Genomic DNA, 23385 nt, shown 5'->3' on the forward strand with positions numbered 1-23385 from the left:
AAAACAAAACAAAAACAGGCAGCAGGTTTTTTAAGGAAATGAAAAAGATGGGTTGTCTCCTCATTATAAAATCTATACACATGGGTGGTGTTCTTGGTTGCACTTTATGCTGGACCGAGTCACTGCAGTGAAAGTGCAAAGTGCGTCGCGCTACACCAGATACCCAGGGCGTTATGCAACAAAACGAAGGAACCATAGCGTCATTTTTTGTGTCCCGTTTTGTATCTCTGGCGCGAAATGTCCTGCGCCCTTTTTGTTTGTTACCTAATTAAAAACTAACACAGCTTATCAACACCTTAAGGCAGCGATAACTGCATTATGGTTGTTTGAGCGACCTAGTGTAGGATGCTGCTTCTGGAAAGCGCAAAGTTAATTACGGTTGGGAACGAGAAAAAAAAAAGAGAACATTATTTTCAAAATTTATGTCGGAGTCTTAGGTGGCCGCCTCGGACGATGGGGACAGTAGCGCCTTGTCCGGTCGTTCTTTTGCTGTTGTCCCCGTCGTAATTAGTTTGCTCTTTCCCGAAGCAGATGTCAGAAGTTCCTATATTTCCCGTTTTTTTCTCTCTTGTTTTCTGAGATAGCGCATTTACGCTCATTTAGAGTGAATGAAACGGCTGCTGTTCCAGTGCAATGACGTGACCTCACTGGAACACAACAGCGTTACACTGGCACAGGGAGGCGAGATGATGTCCTTGTACAATTGACAACATAAATGGTCTACTGCGGGGGAAATACGTGCACCTCGGAAGAGTGTGAAAGTTATTTTTTATTACTTTGACGGAATAAAACCTTTTAAAGCAGTGAACTGAGCACATGTAACAGCGACTACGGCATGAATGATGGTATTATATAAGGTATACCCTGACTAAGGAACACCGTAATGCATTCGCTTCTTATAGTTTTGTAGCCTCGCAATGGCTCTCACTTCAGCCCTCCTCCATTTCCTCCATAAAAAGCAAACCTAAATGAACGCCACGAGCCCATTGATGAGAAAAGAAGACCGTTATACGACAAAAGCTCAAAGCTCCAGCAGCGATGGGACGGGTTCTGATTTGCATCTAAATATCTCCGCCCGAGAGGAGTAGTGATAAACATCGAAGACTCAACCACTCTGCATAAACGAAACATCTTATCACTAATGCATGTGCTCTTTAGAATAAAAGCTGGCCGTATCTATTATGCATGCGAGTTGTCAGCTCTGCGACGATAAGCCAAACAAACGTCACTTCAGGGAAGACACCCTTCCTGATTTCTCGATTTCTCACAGGCGTTTAAAGGTAACAGAGTGTGAGGTTTGTGAATAAAATATAGTCTTCAAACACATGCCATGTCCAGCGAACAACTTTGCTCCCTCACAAAAAAATTTTATTTGGCGAAAATTAAACTGCGCTGAAAGCTCACATTCTTGTGAGGAAATTAACCAGTTTCCAAACGCATGTTTTCAATTAGGTTCATTGCTTTATAAGCTTTCGAGTATTTCTAAAACCCGTCGCTGCCAATACACCAGTACAGCGCACTTCCAAGCTCATTCCAAGCAAGCTTACGGCGCCATTCAGAAATCTGCCTCTCCCGTCTTCCGTTTCGCGCACTAATATTTGAAACGGGGATATCACGGGCAATACGCTCTTTTAACGTCGGGAGAGCTCCAAACGCCCATGCAAGTGAGCTTTTCCCCATTACTCCCCATCACGTTTCTCCGCGTCTCGCTGCATCTGTTGAAATTGCGCTGTTCATTGTTTTTTTTTTTTTTTCTATTATGCATCCAACTATAGGTCATTTACATGTATATTGTATACTCAATCACAGTCCATTTTCTCTCTTTCGAAGACTGACATAACGGCCTCATCAGGCTGCTTGCTCGTCTACTTAGTTAATTTCTTTCGCTCATTCGCATTATTTATGACAATAAAGAAATAAACAACAACGTATACGGGCTTGAACATAGATCTGCATATAGTTTTCGTGCTACTGGGCCTATGATCCGGCTAACGCCCAGACGGAACTGGCCTCCAGATGCTTTAAAAGCATTTTGCCAATTTAGTGCATATGGGAGCAGGAATGTGGCATAAAGAATTCACTCGAGAGAGAGAGAGAGAGAGAGAGAGAGAGAGAGAGAGAGAGAGAGAGAGAGAGAGAGAGAGAGAGAGAGAGAGAGAGAGAGAGAGAGAGAGAGAGAGAGAGAGAGAGAGAGAGAGAGAGAGAGAGAGGGGGGGGGGGGGCGGGGGGCGGGGGGGGGGTATGGAGATGAGTTCGTTGTGAAAAATATTGAAAGTCCTGACACTGTTAGCTGCTGACCACAATGGCACCGTTTCAGTTCGAACTTTCAGTCCTAACACCGAACACCGTTTTAGTACTTAACAGTCGAAGTGCACGTGGCTCTTCTACGACTCAAGACAGAAGCGAAGCCGTGAAGTTAGAACGAGAAAGCCATGTCTTCACGTTACGGTTGCTTGTCGGAAGATAGGAATGAACAAAATTTCATTTGACGCCTTTTTGCAGCGACAGAACGAGCCCTGCGGGTTGATCTTTTTTTTTTTCACATTTCCGGCATTTTTTTTATTTTGTATATTTTAGAGGGGGGCGAGTTAGCGTATCTTGTGCAGCTGTGGCATGGCTTACTTCATCACTTTAAAGGTGTTGCGAAGGATCCTTAACAATACTTTGATGAGATGAGAATGCGTAAGCGTTTCCTTTGGCTATAGGTTTCGTCGATGACTCTTTTGACGATGTAGAGGCGATACCTTCGGCCTGGACATCTGATTGACTACAGCTACCTGTTGCAGAATCACTACCCACATTGTTCTCTGCGTTTTATTTCCGATGCTCGCACCATGACATGCGTCGCATGCGATGGGCGCGCTGCTCCTTCTCCGATGCACGCCCGATAGAACGAGACGCAGCCAATGGGAATTGAGGGCGCACCGGAGGTTGTTGTGGCAGGTGTTTTGTGGCCGTCTTTTGCGTACGCCAGCTGTGTGCTCGCTTTGCCACCTGTACTAGTAGCGCTTTCGCATTCACGTTTAATGCACAATACCGCCACGTCAATCATGGGTTTTCAGAGCTGCATTGGTTTGCGCACTACACTGTCAGAATTCAATTCTTAATCCTTAAAAAGGGGCCATGCAGACAAAATAGAAGTTTGCTTTATTCGAAATATTTGGTGTTTTATAGCGCCCCCAGTGCTTTTCCGGCGGCAAGTGATGCTTCATTCACTGAGAAATTAAGCAATTTAAGTTAAAATTTTGATTATCCCACCAAATCGCGTGTTTTCGTGATGTCTGCAATGAAGCCACACGGGCGGGTATTGAAACTAACTTCCAGTGTGTCAGGCTCTGCCACGGCCGGGCTGGAGGAGCGGCGGGCGCGCACTTTGCCGCTCCTCCAGTCCGGCCGTGGCTCTGCAGCGTTGCTTACCGTCACTCCTCCCAGATGGCGCTGCCACACTAGACCATTTTAAATACCATGTTTAAGTACCTATATTTGAGGAGCGTGGACACGCGGTGGAGACGGAGGACCAGACAGCTGACCAAGCGGTACGGAAAGTCGGTAGGGGAAAGCGGGGTTTACACAACAGTTCAAAAGCAGGTAAAGGCAGCAGAGACGACGACGTGGGCACAGAGAATGGAAGCGAAAAAAACCCTGGAGACTTATAGGGCAGAGAAACGGGAAATTAAGAAGGAGGGATTCTATGGCAATACGAGAGGCAGTGCGTTGCTCTTCGAAGCACGGGCGGGGTGCCTGAGAACCCGGGCATATACGGGTAGCTACAGGCAGCAGGATGAAACGTGTGCATGTTGCGGCATTGATCGGGAAACTATAGACCATATTGTGAGGAGCTGCACAGAGATACGGCCACCGCGGGGTGAGGGGGAAACGACGCTGGCGGAGGCTTTGGGATTTGGGGCGAGGGGGAACCTCAACTTCAAGGCCGTAGAGGTGACGAAGAGGCGACTGGAGTGGTGGTGGAGGAAAAGTAGGGAAGGGATGGGTACGCAGGCGGAGTAATCATGCGGACGAGAATTTAGAACAGCGAGGGGAGAAAAAAGGGGGGTGGGGGCGATGAGTTTAAAACAGAAAAGAGGGAGAGATGGGAGGGAGGAAGCAAATCTATAGGTTAGCTGGGAGTAGGGCAAGTAAACGTAATAAAACAGGCAAGTCGGTTGCTGACAACCGACGCCTCGATTCAAAGGGAAAGCCACTAATCATCATCATCATCATGGACCGTTGTCCGCCGTTGCTTTGTTTTTGACCGCATTTGCACCTGGCTTGCTGTTGTTACGGTAGGTAGTAATCCTTTTGTGAAACATTATGGTATCTTCGACAGGATCACGTAAGACAATGTCACTTACGCCAATCGGCCAGTGTCATCTGAGAAATCTCCGAAGCGCCGCACTGCTTTGCAACTATCACAAGCATAGTGCTCTCAGTACCAACTGCAGTACGCACAGGTACTTTCATGTTTACAGGTATTTTCGTAACTTCTGTTGTTTGCCCCACCATTCTTACTGCTATAGAATGAATATGCATTACACTTAAGTGAAAATAGCTCGTTCTGCAAGCTTATAAGCGCTGCCTGATTTGCGTTAGCTTTTCCCGGCCTCAGCCAATCGCACGGCTGTGCATATGCCATTATATGTTCTAGTGTGGAAATGAGCCAGTGAGTCACATGTCAATTCCCTTTTTTCCTAATTACATAGCTTATTTGAGTGAAGTTTACGTTAAAAGTAGTGTCAGTATGATTCTAACGAGGCAGTCTTTCAAATAAACCAAAGTTGTGCTTTGTCTGCAGGGCCCCTTTAAACACATACAAAACCACAGAGGTCGACGGAGTCAACTACTACCAGCTCCTTACGCCATTCCTGTCAATGTTTTTTGCATCCTCAGTGCAGGGGTGGAATGGTCAATTTTGTCAATTTAATGCCCGCTTCAAAGGGTCCACTTCGAGCGAGCCCGGATTGGCTGAACGCAGATGACCCGGATGTGACGCAGCACGAGCAAGGCGGGGCGTCCTTTTCTGTGCACGTCATTGGTCAGAGCTCTCGCGAGTGCAACTACGTCACTATTTAAGCTGATGCGAAATGGACATTTTTGAAACGGACACAACCCATAATTTCGCCTCGTGCACGCATTCAAAACCACGCCACTACAAGGAACGAAGGTGAACGCAAAATGGTAAGGCTCGAGTTCTTCTGCACGAGTAAGAGGACGGTGGCCACGCGCCATTCATCGGCAGGAGTGCAACTGCACACGTGTCTCGCACGTGTCACACGTGACATAGCAGCACCAGTGAAATCGGCAGCGACATCGCTGCAGGCGTCTCAACGTGCGAGTCTCGAATCCTCGTCCGCAGCAGAGGCGTCGGCATGCGGCGGGCTCGGCGCAGGGCCTCCCCTGGCTGCCGGGCACGCCGGGCTCGGGACGGCAGAAGTCCGGCGACGGCCGCACGTGCACGAGATCGGACGGGCGCGGCCGAGGGTCGCCGGGCTTCCGGAGACGCACCGAACGTCGGTAGCGGGCACGTAGGACCCTCCCCACAGACGCAAGTGGTGCCAGGGTCCTCCAGCAGGAACGCAGGCCGCACGATCCGGAGACGCCGTGGCTGAAACAGCGGCTCCAGTCAGACTCGACGGACAGAGAAAATGTTTACTTTCACCTTGAAACGTTCATTTGACTAAAAAAACCTGCTCTTCTTACAGGCCAATCAGACACGCGCTGTACGCGGATATTACCATCTGGGCCACCAGCAGCTCTGATGGAGAAATACAAGACGCGTTACAGGAAGCAGCGAACGCTACCCAACAGTATGCAAGGACAGGGGGCTAACCTGCACCCCACAGAAATCAGAACTGATCATAGTCAAAAAAGGCCGCTGGAAAACCGACCCACCGCCCGACATTACGGTCACTGTCGAGGGCGAGCCAGTTAACAGAGTAGGCAGGCTACGGTTGCTAGGGCTGCGTGTGCAAACGAACGCGAAGGCCACGTACACCTTGGGACTACTGAAAAAAATAAATTAATTAAATAATCCACATTATTCAAAGGATAACCAACCGCCGCCACGGCCTAAAAGAAGCGGACGTATTACGCATCGTGCAGGCTCTAATAATAAGCCGCATAACCTATCATGTACCTTACCAGCGACTTACCCAGGCAGAGACGAAGCTGCTGGACATCCTAATCCCCACCGCCGTAAAGGCGGCGACAGGCATCCCTGTCTACGCCTCAAAGAACATGTTATTACGATTTGGCCTACATAATACCACAATGTAATTAATCGAAGCACAAAAAGTCAGTCAATTAGAAAGATTGAAACGCACCCCTACAGCGAGACACGTCCTCCGACAACTACGGTACTCGACGTCAGAACACGCCCATCGTGAGCTCAAAACAATACCTCCGGAAGTTAGAGCGAGAATAACCGTATCACCCATACCCAGAAATATGGATCCAGAACATCATGCCGGCAGGCGCGCGGCGTGGGCTAAAGCCTTGCACTGGATATACGGCAGTAACCCCGACACCCTCTATACGGATGCAGCCGACTATCCAGCCATAAATGCCAAGGTGGCAGCGGTAGCCGGCTGGAGGGGTGAAGCGATAACATCAGCCACCATAAGCTCCGGGAACAGCACGGAAGCGGAAGAGTGTGCAATAGCACTCGCTGTCAGCACTCGCCCTTCAGGGAACCCAATAAATATTATATCCGACTCGCAAGAGGCATGCCGAAATTATGCTCAAGGACGTATCTCCCCGACCGCCCATCACATCCTGCAGCGAAACCGACACATTCCACCAGTCCGTCTAATCTGGACACCTGGGCATGCGTGTCTCCCTGGCAATGAGCGCATTCATGCGATAGCCCTAGGCCTCACCCTCCGGGCGCCAACGGAAGACCAACCCAAACCAGACAAGACAGAAAGCATTCCACTCACATACACACATATACTCCAACACTACAGACTCTCCCGTAGGACACTTCCTCCACCACACGCGCAACTCACCCGTGAGGAAGCCGCTGCATGGCGCCAGCTACAAACTAACACGTTTCCTAGCCTCTCGCTCCGGCACACATTCTACCCTACCATGTACCCAGACAGAAGCCCATCCTGCGGAGGACACCCGAACCTGTACCACTCCACATGGGAATGCCCCAAACCCCCGACCCAATTGCCTATACCCAGCCCTCCCAATAAGGATGGGAAGCCGCTCTTTCCAGCTCAGCCTTGGACGACCAGCGCGGACTGATCGACCGGGCAAGACGGATGCAGCAGCAAAGGGGGACCTGGACTAAGGGGACCACCCTCTGAGAGCTAAATAATCTGACTTTATAATAAATTTTTCTACTACTACTAGCTTTTTGTCGTAGCAGCGGGAATTTACAAGCTGATCAAGTGCGAGAAATTGCGAAAACGACTCGTGTCTCGTTCAAAATACTTGCAGTAAGGCACTTTTGGTGCCGCGCGGAGTAACAGCCGGCTGTGGTGATGCGGTGCAGGGGCAACTTTCGTTGTGGTTCTTAGGTTTCCCCCAGGTATATTCATCGACGACCCATCTACGACCCTTCTGCAAGGACCTTCTGGTCTTAGGTGATCATCCGCATCCCCAGTCTACCATCGCACGGTCTGAGCGATTGTGAACCGGAAATAAATATTGTTTAATGGAAGCCGTAATCACCGGAAGCTCCTTGACCAATAGCAGCAAGGCTGAACTGCTTCAATCTGTTAACAAGCACGAGGCGCGCTTGAACTCACTGCAAGATTTCCACAAGTTGCAATAGCACAATCCCAGGTATTTTTTTTTCCAACGGCGTATGACTGCTTTGATTTTAAGCGGTTCCACGAAATTTCTAGGTCACCTCTTCCTCCTTTTATCCTCACTTAAAAATATTTATATTCATTTTTCCCTCTCAGCCTTCACAGTCGATATGGGCAAGGCTTATCGCTCCATGTTGAATTACATGGCGAGGGTCACCGTCTCCCCCACTAATCAGCGTCTCGCAACACTCAATGCCTCTTTTCCAAGGGCATCCAGTGGGTCCGAAATCGAAGGTTTGAAAGGGAATAACTAACCATCTCTTATGTCCTACGCCTTGGACAAGAGACTCTACGCACTTTCGCTTGCATTTGCTAGTAAGAAGAGGTAAAAGTTGCCTACAACTCTATCCTCGTAATTCGCACGAAACCCAGTGCTCTACACCGGCATACATAACCCTAGTTCGGTCGTTGAGCTAGCACTCATCACATAGACTGTGAAGCCCTAGTCGTACGAGTACGGCCCTCTCGTCGAGGTAGAGTGACTGGCGAGTGGCTAGCTTAAGAAGGTTGGCTGTGTTTTGACGACTAAGAGCCAGAGGACTAACTTGAACTGTTCAATCTATGCCGAGAAGACTCTGGGATGCGAAAACATCTAAACCCGCCGCGGTGGCGCAGTGGCATGGCGTTCTGCGGCCGAGCACTAGGGTGTGGGTTCGATTCCCCGCCGCGGCGGCCGCTTCTGTGATGGAGGTGAAAGGCGAAAACGCCCGTGTGTTCGAGATGTCGGCGCACGTCAAAGATCCCCAGGCGGTCAAAATCACTCCGGAGCTTTCCACTACGGAGCGCCTCATCGCCTGTGTAGTGTCGGCGCGTTAAACCCCACAATCAATCAAATCAAGCGAAAACATCTAAGCGAAAAACGGGCAGAATAACGTGCTCCGGCGGAGTCTAACAACGCACTGCCACGGACCACGCGTTCGCTTTGAAGCGTGAACTGGATGTCGGGGTGGAGGGAATTTGATGCTTTTCGTAACTAAACTTCGGTGGTCTACAGTGCGCAAAGACTTTGTATGTCTATGTCTTTACATTGTTTACATGTCTGTACGCCCGTATTGTTGTCTGTATTCTTGTGTCTACACCATTGTTGTGTCTATACCATTGTTTTTACCTTCCCCTTATGTAACACCCCGCAAGGGCTCCCTGAGGGTAACCTCAACATTGACGATGCTGCACAACTCAGCGGTTCTGCACGTAAAGTGAAAGTGTGTGGTACCCTTTTATTGTACAGTTTATTGTTGTTTTTGCTTGTTGGCCAATGTTAGGCCCATCGCTGTTGTTCCTGCTGAAATTGTATGAATGCCCACCTGCTATGGTCTCGCCCGAGACTGGCAGTAGTGAAAAAAAAAAAAAAAAAAAAACTCGCTGGTAAGTTAATTTGGCACAATCCGAAATAATAACTTGACGCTAATTCTACCGCACAGATGCAAACGAAGTGACACCAAGCACCTGGGAGCAGACATTTAATTTGACGCACGCAACTGTGGCTTTAAAACTCCATTGCGCTTCATAAACTCGCTTATCCAGCTCCTGCTTGCACAAAACGGGAGCGGGGCACATTGAAAGTGTTTGCGATTTAAAGTGCCTCGACCGTCATAATTTTAGACGTGACGGGCCGTTTATCCATTCCGCTTGGGAGTCTTCCAATTCTCGAACATGGCCGTACACGCTCAGGGCCGGTGAAGCCTTGCACAAAAACATGACACTGCTTTGTTCATGTCAGGCGCGCTCTTGTCTCCCGGACGCACAATGTGCATGGTGCGGCTCGGTTCCCCTTGGTGTCGGCAAGTGAAATTACCTTCCGCTTGAAAAACGATTCATACCTCTTCGGAGCCACAACGATTAATACGAGACACTAATTGCAGCAGTAAAAAAAAATGAAGGCAGCTCGCACTAACGTGTAAGACGTGATGTTTGCGAAGCTGTACGCATCCTTCACGACCATCACGAAGGCTAAGTCCACGACCGCAGCCGATTAGCTTCTTCTTCGCTGCTGCAGCGACCTTAACTCCATCTTTGTTGCTATAACTGTGAGCTTCCTTCATTTTTCTGGAAGTGATAATCATTGGACATCACCTTGGAGGGGCGTTGTCAGGTTCGGGACAATAATAATAAAAGAATGAAAAACTTTCCACGAGACTAAGTTCTACTACTCCAAACCCCTCGAAATACACACAACAGAAAGGGATACAGAGCTGTAAGAATAACAGAAGGTGAGCGTGGCTAACCCTCGGCAAAATGTTGGAGTTCAACCAAAAGGCGAGAAAGTATGGTCCGCCGCACGTCACTTCCCGGGAGCACAGTCATGGCGTGACATGTCCTTGTTGAAGGGCGGGCAACGCGCTCCGAGCTCCCGTCGCTGAAGAGCCAAGGCAGCTCTCTTGGAACGTCGCTGTCTTCTGCTGATGTAGACGAAGCTGCTTGCTTGCAGGAGAGGGCGTCAGGTGTTCCGTCGTGAAGAACCTCTTGGACGTGGCCCGGGTCAGGGCACCCGGCCGCCAGCATTCCGGTCTCTCTTCCCCATCTTCTCTCTGTTCTCTCTCGGTTTTAAATGCGGAGCATTTCTTTCTCACTTGATGCATGCTTACTAATTGTTTAGGATTAAATTTAGCTGTGTTTTCAGAGGAGTTCGCGTGTCCATGGCAATGCTGCTCGCCGCTTTGAAGCCTATTTCTGTTTGGAGTCCGCTTGTAACGCGCACACAAATTTGAAGGCTATTTTTAGCGCGAAAAATGTGCGTTAGAATCATGCAAATACGATGTACCCTTCCAAACCATAACCGTCAGTTTGCACACACCAAATCTTTTAAACCGTGTCGAGTACAAACATAATAACACCCTCACTGAGGCAGGCGCAGTGGTGACTCATAAGTGACGAGCAAGTTGCAAGTTAGAGCGATAACGGGCCGTTTGCGGAGTTTGTACGAACGCGCATTCGCAGCCGTTGGCACCTGTTCTGCAGCGGCTTGAACGGTTACTTATAGGCCGCAAGCGGCCGCGTTTTGGGTTAGTGAACGGAGTATACGCGGCAGCGATGCGTTAGCAGTAACCGACATGGAGATTCATTTCGGGTTGACTTCCTCGCAGCACGCGGAGCCTCCGCGGGAAAGTTCGCCGCCGATTCGTTTTGCGCGCTGTTGTAGCCCGCGCGCCGCGTCGGAACAGCACAACGCAGCCGATTCGTGACCGGAGACTCACCAGCGGCATCTGAGGCGAACCCTGGAGGCGAGGGCGATCCTGCCGGCCCTGAGGTTGTGCAGGTTGGCCGCTTGGCGAAGGGGCTCCGTGCTGCGCGAGGAACGCTCGGCTGCGCGCCCTAGCTGTCGGGAAACACGTAGGCCCGCCTGTGAAGGGGAAATGTGAAGGCCCACGCTTCACAAAGCGACGTCATCGAAATGCAGGGGTGCTGGAGGCAGCAGCAAGCTTGGATGGTAGAAACAGTGCGAGGAATCGCGACCCTCATTAATTAGCTGAGGGCAGATCAATTTTAGCGGTCACATGACGGCAAGCAACGGTGTACATTGTATGTGCGGGGTCAATATTTTCGCGCGCACCATGTGCAAACAGGATAACGCCGAAGTGTACCCAAAGTGGTATCGTTTTCTTGGTGCATATATTTGTAGACCTATCCACACTTATGCAGTTAATCCTGAATGTAACGAACTTATATATAACGAATTCTTGGATTTAACGAAGTTTTTAAATTTCCCATTGCCAACCCCATTGAAACCTCATTTTTACGACCTGTATGTAACGAAGGCGTTTCGAAGGTTAGCCTGGAAGTAACAAATTGGATACGCTGATGAGCAATCGTTTTTTTAACTTTTTCTGAAAAAATCGGCTGAAGAAATGCACTAATTGAACGCATTTTTTCCGCACAGCAAGTTCCCGTCCGTTTCCACTTGTGTGTCGGTTAGGTGCAAGGCCTCTCTCTCTGTCAGCGTGTAATCGCGCGCCGTCTCCACTGCTATCAGTGGTGTCGGTTCGTCGGTGATGATTTCTGCTGCCAGAAGACGAAAAGTTTTGTTTTTCCAAGACAAGCTCGCATTTTAAATGCCGTCTCCTCCCTCCAGCGAGAAAGAAGAACGTCGCCGCCCTTTACACTATCCCAGCTAGCGCCCCCTCACCAATTTTGAATTCGCTGAAGAGCATCGAGTTCACGAAAAGGAGTCATTTCGGCACAAGTTTGGCCCTTGAAAAACGCGTTAAGGCACCGAAAATTGTCGAAATCAGAAGTGATGCCTAGGTTACGTTTGTGAATGCAGACGTAAGTGACGTTGCTCCTTTGGAGTGCCCTTAAGTGACTAAGCTCGTGGAAAAGCAGAAAGTGGAAGTCACGCTGCAGCACTCTTAATAAAAAAGGTCGTAAAAAGGTAGTAACGGCCGTATTTACTAACTCCTTACGAACCTTCCCGCGGTTTTATACGTAGGCTCTGCCACTAACAACTGCATGGTTAGTAAATTAACTGAGTGTAGGAAGTAGAATGTACTAGATTAAGGTCGTGCTTGTGACTAGGTTGGGAATGGCCAGTTAGTAAACGCATGTAGCTCAGATGAGTGCTATCGCTGGGACTTTACTAGTGGGGGTAGTGGTGCTTCCTTCCTGCTTCGGTTAGTAATTCTGACTAGTGCTGCATTTACTACCTCCATGATTACGAGAAGACAGCGCGGTTTACACACGGACACAAGGAAGAGTACTTGACACACACGAGCGCTAAACCAACAGTTTTAATGAAAAAAAGACACACCTATATATACGCACAGTAGTCACGCTTGTCTGGGTGGTTTAAAACTGTTGGTTCAGCGCTCGCGTGTGTCAAGTACTCTTCCTTGTGTCCGTGTGTAAACCGCGCTGTCTTCTCGTAATAATGTTAAACCAACACGCCCAGATAGCCACGTTAGTGCATTACTACCTCCAGTTACTAAGTACCTAGTGTATACTGGGACAAGTAACTTGTGTGTATTCCATTAGTGAATGCCCCGACCTTTTTTTTTAAGAGTGCATGTTTTTAAGTGCGAAATAAATTCCTGAAGAGCGAATGCACCGTCGCTGAAATCTTGCATTTTGGTTTCGTTTCTACTTCATTCAGGCGAGCCTTAACTCGAAAGGTGCGAAAAAATGTAACGAAAGCGTGCATGTAACAAGAAATTGCGAATTTTTTACAAGTTCGTTACATCCACGTTTATCTGTGCAGCGCTTGCACGTATGTTTGTTTATTTATTTCTATTTATCATATACTGCGAACCATTTAAGGCCCAAGCAGGAAAGGTACAGCACGTTCGAAGGTAAATAAAGGTACAACAAAGCTACAACAGAATGTTTACAAGGACACATCAAATGTAAGAAAAACATGTGGATCACCTTCAAATTTTACGCGTTTTCACTGGGCAGAGTACACACGCATGTGTGTGGGAACTCTTACGACATTATCGTCTTTGATCGCGCAAGAGTTAAGGATTTAAATTCGGTCATTTTTTACATTTTCAGAATAATTTAAATGTTCTGACACATGCGTGATATACGGATGTATCCCCAAAAGCTGTCGTAAGGTTTACTGGCTTCAGTTTAAAATGGGGTTTAATGCAGCGAAGCCACATTTTGGCTTTTAGGTTTATTTTAGTGAAAGGCGACAGGTCTTTAAACACAGGCAAAAACATAACAAACACGAACGGCTTCGCTTTTCGCCAAAAAGAAAACAGATACGCGACATTGGGAATCGGAACAGCAACCAGTGGCGCCACACCTAGCTCGTAACCACGAAACAAATTTGGTTGAGGTGATTTCACGCCTACCTTTTCCTTTCCTGTCATTCAAAACTTCGCGGCGTCCCCGGTGAAACCATCAATAACAAACATGCATGCCGCGAAGAAGCTCTGATGGTGTTGCCGGGGCAGTGTTTCGACCATTGCTGGGAAATTAATCAGGTTGTTAAGCCCATCTGAAGGACAAATTGCTCTTCGGCTCACCTGCACGTCATCCGAACATCCTCCCCAGCGCCAGCCACCAGTAGTGCCGCTCGCCGAACCGCAGGCGCATTCCTTGAGCTGACCAGTTGCGCATGCGCGAGCCACCGTGTGCGCCACTCCCGCGCTGTGCAGCGCGTACAGGAACGCCGTCTCGGGGCTGCCTGCGCCAACCACGTTAACAAGCAAAGGGAGCAGCGCTTGTGGTCGGCCGACGACTATACGGAGGGTTCATCCGGCCATTGAAATAAGCTCGTTTGGGCCCGCTGGTACTAGACGCAACCGTTTGTGCCGCCTTTCGTCTCGTGCCGCGGAAGACAGTCGATATCGCCGTCTTGACTCCCCAAGCAATCTAATTGATTGATTGATTGATTGATTGATTGATTGATTGATTGATTGATTGATTGATTGATTGATTGATTGATTGATTGTAGTGTTTAACGCGCCTACGCAATGCAGGCGATGAGGCGCGCCGTAGTGCAGGGCTCCGGATTAATTTTGACCACCTGGGGATCTTTAACGTGCGCCGAAATCTCGTACACACGGGTGTTTTTGCTTTTCGCCTCCATCAGAAAAGCGGCCGCCGCGGCCGGGAATCAAACCCGCGACCTTGTGCTCAACAGCGCAACGCCTTAGCCACTGAGCCACCGTGGCGGGTCAAGCAATCTAATAAAAATTAACAAAATCCCAACACTGGAGTCTCGAAGAAAAATAGCCAGGCTAAAATTTTTTTTTTTTTTCATTTAGCACAAGAAAGTTTACGACTTGATGCATCGGCTTTACTCACTCCGTTGTCATCGCGTCCCACGAGGCACTATCACTCCGCTAAGGTCACGCATATCTCGGTGCGCACTACCACATTTAAGTACTCGTTTTTTCCCCGGACTATATTCGACTGGAACTATCTGTTCCCTGAAATTCTTTCTTCCAGTAGTATGTTGACATGTATTGATGAAATGTTTTTTTTCTAAAAAAAAAAAATTCCCGCATAAGTTCCAAATAAGTTTGTACTGCCTTGTCCACACGTTTTTTTTTTTTTTTTTGCCCGATAGAAATTTTGTAGCTGGTCTTAACACAATGTAACACATCCACTTCTGCTTAGGCCCATTCGTGGCCCGCAGTATTGCTTAAATAAGATAAATAAATAATAGACAGTTCTCGGCTGGCCATTTTCACAGTGAGAATGCGGCGATTTCGTATGGCCGAGAACGCAAATAAGCGTCGCGTAGCCTCGTCAAATCAATTACCGAGCAACCTCCGATATTTTGCAGGAATATTTATCCGCAGAAAAAAGAAACCGAAGAAAATGCAGTACTTCCCTAGAAACTACTCTCGGGATCGCGATGGGCTCTGAGTCGAAAAAAAAAAAGAACACGCCTTTGGCGTCACTGAAATGCTACGACGGGTATTCCAGCAAGAAGTGAGAAGGCTGGGCTGTCTTGCCGTAAATATTGAACTACTACGGCATCATCGTAAGTGGCGGCAAAAAAGTCGTCGCGTTTAAGGTGCGCTTGGATATAGATTCACGCTCATTTCATATCAATGTACAGTTGAAGGCATGGACCACTTCGTCGAAGGAGTGAAGGTTGGCGCAAGCGTGGCATCTTATACAATTAAAGCGGAGAGTTGGACGAGTTGGTTACCGACTAATGAACTTATACTTCTAGCGAACTTTAACACACGACGAAGAAAGAAAAGACGAAACACACGCTAGACCTCATAATGTAGATATATCATCATGTACATATGTACATGTACATGTACATTTACATATGCGTGTGCATAAACCAAGTTGAAGTCTACCAAGTTTGCATAAACCAAGTTGAAGTCTAGCGTGTGTTTCGTCTTTTCTTTCTTCGTCCTGTGTTAAAGTTTGCTAAAAGCATGAGTTCATCAGCATTTTATACTTTTGCCTATTCTTACTACAGCCACGCGACTAACGGGGGTATGCGGAACTCGCCCCGAAGTTAGACGCACAACTGCGGGTGCAAACGCGCGCACCGTGAACCGTGTAGTACCTCTCTTGAGCGTGTGCCCGAAGCTGTGCTGGGAGCAGTTCCAGGGCTCGTGGCGGAACAGCCGCTGGCAGTGCGCGAGCGCGAGCCTCGCCCCGGCGGCCACAGCGGCCACGGTGCCCGGCTGCTGGCGGCACAGCTGCCGCTGGCTGCGCCCCAGCACGCCCTCGGACTCGCACACAGTGTCCAGTCGGCCGCCCAGGGTGCCCAGGTACCTGCGGCAGAGGGTGTCTCTTTTAATAAAGACAAGTGCGACTTATTGATTGACTGACTAATCTTTCAGTCAGTCAGTCAGGGTGGTTTGTTTCTTGATCTATGGCAAAAGCTTATACATCGCGCTTATTTAGCTATTTGCGTGTTTACTCATAACTATGAACTGCTTCGAGTATGTTAGCACTATACATCAGCGTTTTAACGCCTTTCTAGAACGTATCGACGCATAGCTGCTTGATCTTCAATGCAATTCAATGATGGTTCGATTGATTGGTTGATTGATTGATTGATTGATTGATTGATTGATTGATTGATTGATTGATTGATTGATTGATTGATTGATTGATTGATTTATTGATTGATTGATTAACGCACCGACGCAACGCGGGCGATGAGGCGCACCGTAGTGGAGGGCTCCGGATTAATTTTGACCAACTGGGGACCTTCAACGTGCGCCGAAATCTCACACACACAGGCGTTTTTTGCTTTTCGCCTCCGTCAGAAAAGCCGCCGCCTCAGCCGGGAATCAAACCCGCGACCTCGTACTCAGCAGCACAACGCTTTATCCACTGAGCCACCGCGGCTGGTATGGTGGTTTATTATTCACAGAAAAAAAACACAGTGTTTATATACAGGAGGAGTTCCCAAAGCCAGAGAATGCAGGGTGCCTCCTATATTACAAGCATCAACTAATAAATCGTTTAGCAGGCAGTGACTATACAGTATTACGTTGAAACAGAGTAACAGAGGTGTCACCTACAAAGTAAAATAAAACAAATTAAACTCAAATTGATTGCAGATGTGCGCGTAGGCTATTTTTGAAAGAATAAATATCAGACGCACTTTTTGTTAAGTGGCATAAATACTTCCACTCGTAAGCAGAAGGAAAATGCACAACTTGTAAGCTTACAACCGATTCGATCATTTCCAGTCCCGATGGTAGAAGACTGGACGTCTTTATTGCCAGAACCACAAGGAATTGCTTGTGAGCGCAAACCGGAAGTATTTTTTAGGATACTGAACGATTCCTCTCCCGCCTGTTGCCTAGCGCTGATCAGTTCTGAACACATCCACTCAAAAAATTTGAGGGACCCTTCTAACTAAAATGAAGAGAGAGATTAAATGTGTTTTTCGAAGAATTGTCTTGCGTCAATTGGACTGAAGAATATTTATTTACTGTATGCAGCTTCTCTTGTCGCAGTCGCGCTGATTTAGACCTATACGGAAGTCTTTCCCCGAACTATCGCCAAAACTACACAGCTCCACACTCCTTGAGTCGGACCTCACAGCAGACTGAACACCATACCGCGGAGCGAAGATGGCCATAACGGCCATAAAAAGCCATCAAGCAGGTTCAAGCGGACGTCACATTCAAGGAAGTTTCGGCGACAAAAGCGTTGTACTAGAGACGTGGACGGAAAAGAAACACAAGGAATACAATTCGACGCACGTGCGGTTGTGATCAGGAAAAGCCGTTCCTGACAATTGTTCCTGGCATGCCCATAATAGTACTCAAGAAGCACCACGTTACGACACAGCCGAGAAAACAAAAACTTCAGAGCTCTTCCACTTTGTGAAGATGGAAGCCGGTGAAGCTGAGGCTATGGTGGGTTTTGCAATGATGTGTGTTTGCTATAGTGAATTCATGCATTATCGCTATGGGCTCACGACCGCCTTCCAAGCGGGCAAATTTCTCTTCACCCGGGAGGGATTCGCAGCTATTCGACTGTGTTGAACTTGAGGCGGCAAAGGCGCCGGCTTTACGTTCTGCGGCAGCGGCTTCCCGATGTTTTCGCGCCCTTTCGCTCTTCTGTGCGCGCCAACGCCCCTTCAATTCCCGCTCTTCTTCCTCCGAGCGAACGGCACGCGTCCGTCCCATAGCGAGTTAAAAGTGCAACTGCTGATAACGGCGGTAACGCAGTTATCAGCCGATTGTGTAACCTGCGAAAGAGGCGTAGGCGGTGGCGATGACTGTAATAATGGGCCATCCATCATCCGTTTTGACACACGTGCGAAGACAGTTTATACACAAACCGAGATATATCCGCCGCTGAAAATAGTTACACTACGTCCGCGGAGGCGATATGCTAAATACTAGCCGTTCAAAGCTTCGCTGTAAAAAAAAACCCGATATTGGTCGCGGATTAAAACGCCTCCACGTCGAAACCTTTCTCGTCTCGGCACCAAAACATTTGCTTGGACGAACGACCCCTTTTACTTTGCTCTGTAAACATCATACTGGCTCTGAAATTATTCAGTAGAATATCCAGCCGAAAACCCAGCATAACATCCGTACTACATCTTTGTGGCAAATGCACATTTGAACAATACGCAGGGGTAACGAGCAAAATTATTTGCGACGCCACTAAGATATTGTTCACTGCTTGAAGTGACCCCCGACGATAAACAGGACGGGAAAAATCGCCCAGAAGCACGCGTGGAATATAAAACCACGAACCAGGGGCGGTATTCTCGTGTTTCGTCCGTTTTGTGCCCGTTTCAAAAGTGCCAGTTTTGAGCAAGCCCTGATTGGCTAAAAGCGAACACCCGGATGTGACGCCGTGCAAGCACGGTGAAGCTATGAGCCGCGGCTTTTCGGAGCAGACGATTCGGAGCAGACGATTTTTCGTCGCCTTCTTTTTTGTTCGCTGGCGAAACGATAAACTCATAAAAGAGAGTTTAAAATAGGTTTAGTCGTTTAAAATGTGTTTACAAGAACAGTTCCGCAAAAGCCCACCCAAAGCCCTCCTGCAACTGTAAGTAAAGCCGGTAAAAGGCTTGTCTATAACACAGCGTTCGTACTCTGAGCTCTATCCTGCCCCGACGGAGCGCGATTTGAATAAAACTACTGCGGAATTCTGAAGACTTAGCCCTTCGCTTTTGCCTCCGACATGTTTGGAACGAGTATGTTTCGGCAGTTTTCGGATGTAGCTGGTTGAAGGTGAAATCGCTGTTATAGACAAGCGTTTTACCGGATGTACATCACAATAAAAAGGACGCAAAACGGGCGTTTTCAAAACGGACAAGCACGAGAATACAGCCCCAGATCTTTTCTTACGTCGGCAGCATTCGAGTGCGCTGAGAGGGCAATGAGTGCTGAAACACCGTTGGAATGAAAGCCGTGTCAATTTAGTAAACACCATTTCGACGTAGCGGTCACAGGTGCAGATGAAAACGTCAGGACAAACGCGTTTCGCGAATGCGAGTAGCTTTCATCATCACCGTCGGCCTATCTAAGCCCACTGTAGGGCATAGGCCTCAGCCATAGATCTCCAATTATCCCGGTCCTGTCATAATTGCGACCAATTTAGCCCCGCAAACTTCTTGCTCTCATCTGCCCATCTAACTTTCTGCCGCCCCGTGCCACGCTTGCCTTCTCTAGGGATCCACTTTGTTACCCTTACTGATCATCGGTTATCTTGCCTCCGCATTACATTCCCTGCACACGCCCTTTTATTCTTAATTTCTACCAATATGTCCTTAACCCGCGTTTGTTCCCGGACCCACTCCGCTCTCTTCTTGTCCCTCAATGTTACACCTATCATCTTTCGTTCCATTGCTCCCTGAGTCGTCAAATCAAGTTGAGCCCGAGCCAGCTTGGTAACTTTTTTTTTAAATATCTGCCTGTTTTCATGCTTCTTTTCCCTTAAACTCACTCCCCTCTGCAATGTATTACCCTGAGGGTACAAATAAATAAATAAATAAATAAATAAATAAATAAATAAATAAATAAATAAATAAATAAAACCCTTTTAGTGAGCCTCCAAGTTTCTGCCCCGTTGGTGAGTACCGGTAAGATGTCATACACTTTCTTCTTCAGGGACAATGGTAGATTTCCACTCATTTTCTGAGAATGCCTGCCGAATGTACTCCACCCCATTCTTATCCTTCTAATTAGGCAGTTTTAGCATATCGTTACCGTGTTTACGTTACCGTTTACCGTGTTTGCGGGAGTAGACTGCGCAGCGCGAGAGTTACCGCGAACGGTAACTTACCGGCACAGGCTTCACCGTCACCAGCGCTTCCGGTAACACGGTAAACGGTAACGCAAACACGGTAACGATATGCTAAAACTGCCTAATATCTAGGCCTCATGGTTGGGATCCGGGGTGGGTCACAACTTGGCCTAAGTAGATATATTCGCTTATACCACTTCCACTGTCTCGCCACCTATCTCAAACCGCTGTGCTCTCCCGAGGCAATTGGGCATTACTTTAGTTTTCTGCATATTAATTTTCAAGCCCATTGTTCTACTCTGCTTGTCCAATGCGGTAAGCATGCTTGGCATGCTAAGCGTGAGTAGGTTTATGAGGGGTGAATTGCCGGCGCACTGTGGAGTGCAGAGTGCAGTGATGTCATCACGTGATTGTCGATTACCAGCGGCGATGGCATCGAGTCTAGCAACACTTCGTGAGGTTCCATATGCGTTTGGTAGACTTGATGTGAGGTACGTATGAAAAGTGTTTAGTGACTCCTCTAATACTGGTGGATCAACCAGCGCTGGCGAATGCCATATAATAAACGAAATAACCAAAACTGACTTTAGTAGATTGTTTCTCATTGCGTGTAAGGGAAATATTCCTCTTGGGGAGTTGCAGACAATAATTGGCTAAGGGCAGTCGACTTATTGAAGGTTCCTATATAGACCCATATTCAAAATATGCGTATTTATTTAAAAGAAAATCCGCCAGATACATTAGCATTTTTCTCTGATATCGCTCATCAAGAGCAATAGGCTAACACCAATTTATGTACGGCAATTTCGGATAAAGATATCTCAAATCACATCCGTGTTTCGTAGCTTTAAAAAAAGCAGACAAGCCTCAAGTCATGGCTAGTTGTAAGCTATCAATCGGGGGTTTAGGGGCAAAAAAAAAATTAAGGCTTTGGCTGAAATATATGTCACATTACTCCGTCCGGCCCATACTCGGGCTCCCGCCACTATTTCTATAGGTTGGTATAAATCAACGCTATATACACATAAAACGTGAGTGCAAATAAACACTAGTGTAAATCAACTTTCTATATACTTAGGAATTCATTTCCGCGCTGCGGTGAAGCATCTGGTCTGCATCAGGGTGTAATAAGCTTTTTTCTTCGTTATATGAAATGATCACCTGTCAGTCAGAATAATCTCAGAACCAGCGCCCTTCGATTGCATTTTCATTTAAAAACGAACAACGTTACTCACATCCAGTTTGCCGGCGCAGGCCGAGGTAAGTTCACGAGGAATACGGACACTGACAGCACCGCTAGCGATAGTGTCCTTTGAAATCCAACCATGGCAGCGCTGACCCTGGCAACCACGGTTCTGCACGGCGGCTACTTACGGTTTGAACCCCGGCCCGAACACCACCGCTCGGACTTTAGTCGATCGCGGGCGGGCCGGGCAGGAGAACAGGGAGGCGGGGCAACTTCGAAAGGTGCCATCTTATTGGACCGCGCTCGTTGATGCGCTCGTCTGCGCGAGCGTGGCGCGCATTTCGTTTATTTTTGCAACGCGGCGAACTTGGTTCAACTCGCGTGCTGCAGCGGCTACACAGCCTGTTTCCTACCAGCGCGTAGATAGGTCGCCTGATACGTGCGTCGTCTGCAACACGGATAGTCTGCTAGTAGAACACGCGAGGCAGTTGTACAGGTTCCCTTCGAACCAGTATTGCTTGGTGGGTGAGGAGAAATTGAAAGCGGGGGGGGGGGGGGGGGAGGGGGGGATGGAGCGTAAGACGAAGTTGTGGCTCAGCTTTAGGTGGGGCCTCGTTTAGTGTAGGAGCCCTACACACACACACACACACACACACACACACACACACACACACACACACACACACACGCACACGCACACACACACACACACAGAGAGAGAGAGAGAGAGAGAGAGGGAGAGAGAGAGAGAGAGAGAGAGAGTCGTCTGCTGCATGGATCGTCTGCTGGTAGAACATGCAAGGCAGTTGCAGGCTCCCTTCGAACAAGTATTGCTTGGTGGGTGAGGAGAAATTGAATGAGAGGGAAAGGAGGTGTAATTGCGTATAAAAACTAGCCCACCAACTAGCCCACCAAGCCATCCCCGTGAGCGTAAGACTAAGTTGTGGCGCAGCTTTAGCTGGGGCCTTGTTTTGTGTAGGAGCCTTTAGAGAGAGAAAGGGAGAGGGAGAAAGAGATACGTGCGTCGTCTGCTACATGGATCGTCTGCTGGTAGAGCATGCAAAGCAGTTGTACAGGCTCCCTTCGAACAAGTATTGCTTGGTGGGTGAGGGAAAATTGAATGAGGGGGAAAGGGGGCGTAAGACTAAGTTGCGGCGCAGCTTTAACTGGGGCCTCGTTTAGTGTAGGAGCCTTTACAAAGAGAGAAAGAGGGATACGTGTGTCGTGTGCTACATGGATCGTCTGCTACATGCATCGCCTGCTAGTAAAACATGCGAGGCAGTTTTACAGGCTCTTGTCAAACCAGTATTACATGGTAAGTGAGGAGAAATTGAAGGAGGGAGGGGAAGGGAGCGTAAGGATAAGCTGTGGCGCAGAATTAGCTGGGGCCTTGTTTAGTGCAGGAGCCTTTAGAGATAGATAGATAGATAGATAGATAGATAGATAGATAGATAGATATATATATATATATATATATATATATATATATATATATATATATATATATATATATATATATATATATATATATATATATATATATATATATATATATATATATATAGAGAGAGAGAGAGAGAGAGAGAGAGAGAGAGAGAGAGAGAGAGAGAGAGAGAGAGGCTTTATTGTATGAGGGAAAATGAATGCCCTGATCGGGAAGAACAGAAGCATGAAGGAAGGGGATGATGTAAGAAATATCACAGTTCCAGGTTATGCTGTCTGTGCAAGGTTCGTGAGGTCGCAAATCAGTAGAACCGATAGGTATCCTTTAATGGTTGACGGGTTCGTTCTTACTTTTGGAGTGTGCCGTATTGTATACCTGAGATGGTAGCCAGAAGATTTATTGTTAACTTGATTGTGGGTCTTTTGCTTATAAATGGTGTGTAGAACCTTCATGTAATTGATTTGGTCAGCTCGAAGCATTGAATATTCAGTAAATAAAGGACTTGTCCTCAAATCTGCGTAACAGCCACGATAATCTAAATATTTTATCAAAATTCTTTTTTGCAATACAATGAGCCTGTTATAATTAGTTTTAGTTGTGGTCCCCCACACCAAAACCCCGTAGCATAGTTTCGAATAAATGAGAGCATTGTATAAGTTTTGTTTCAACCATTGTGGTATCAAATGGCCGATTCTATATATGAGACCTATACTTTTAGAGAGTTCGAAGGACAGGTGAGCAATATGTGTATTCCACGAAAGTTGTTCTTGAAACCAAACACCTAAGAACTTCTG

At 47.6% G+C, this 23385-nt stretch overlaps 1 protein-coding gene across 1 annotated transcript; it reads right to left on the bottom strand.

The window, feature by feature from the left end:
* Positions 1 to 3945: 3945 nt before the first annotated feature.
* LOC144153256 (protein Wnt-16-like) lies at positions 3946 to 17331 on the bottom strand. The gene is made up of 5 exons (XM_077684909.1): positions 17312 to 17331; positions 15796 to 16007; positions 13781 to 13941; positions 11012 to 11157; positions 3946 to 5602 (listed from the first exon to the last, which is right to left on the bottom strand). Exons 1-5 carry the CDS (start codon positions 17329 to 17331, stop codon positions 5227 to 5229), a joined length of 915 nt encoding a protein of 304 aa, XP_077541035.1. The 3' UTR covers positions 3946 to 5226.
* Between the last annotated feature and the right edge of the window lie 6054 nt (positions 17332 to 23385).

Source organism: Haemaphysalis longicornis, unplaced genomic scaffold (genome assembly GCF_048455015.1).
Source record: "Haemaphysalis longicornis isolate Haplotype H1 unplaced genomic scaffold, Haemaphysalis longicornis Haplotype H1 scaffold_9, whole genome shotgun sequence".
Classification (NCBI taxonomy): domain Eukaryota; kingdom Metazoa; phylum Arthropoda; class Arachnida; order Ixodida; family Ixodidae; genus Haemaphysalis; species Haemaphysalis longicornis.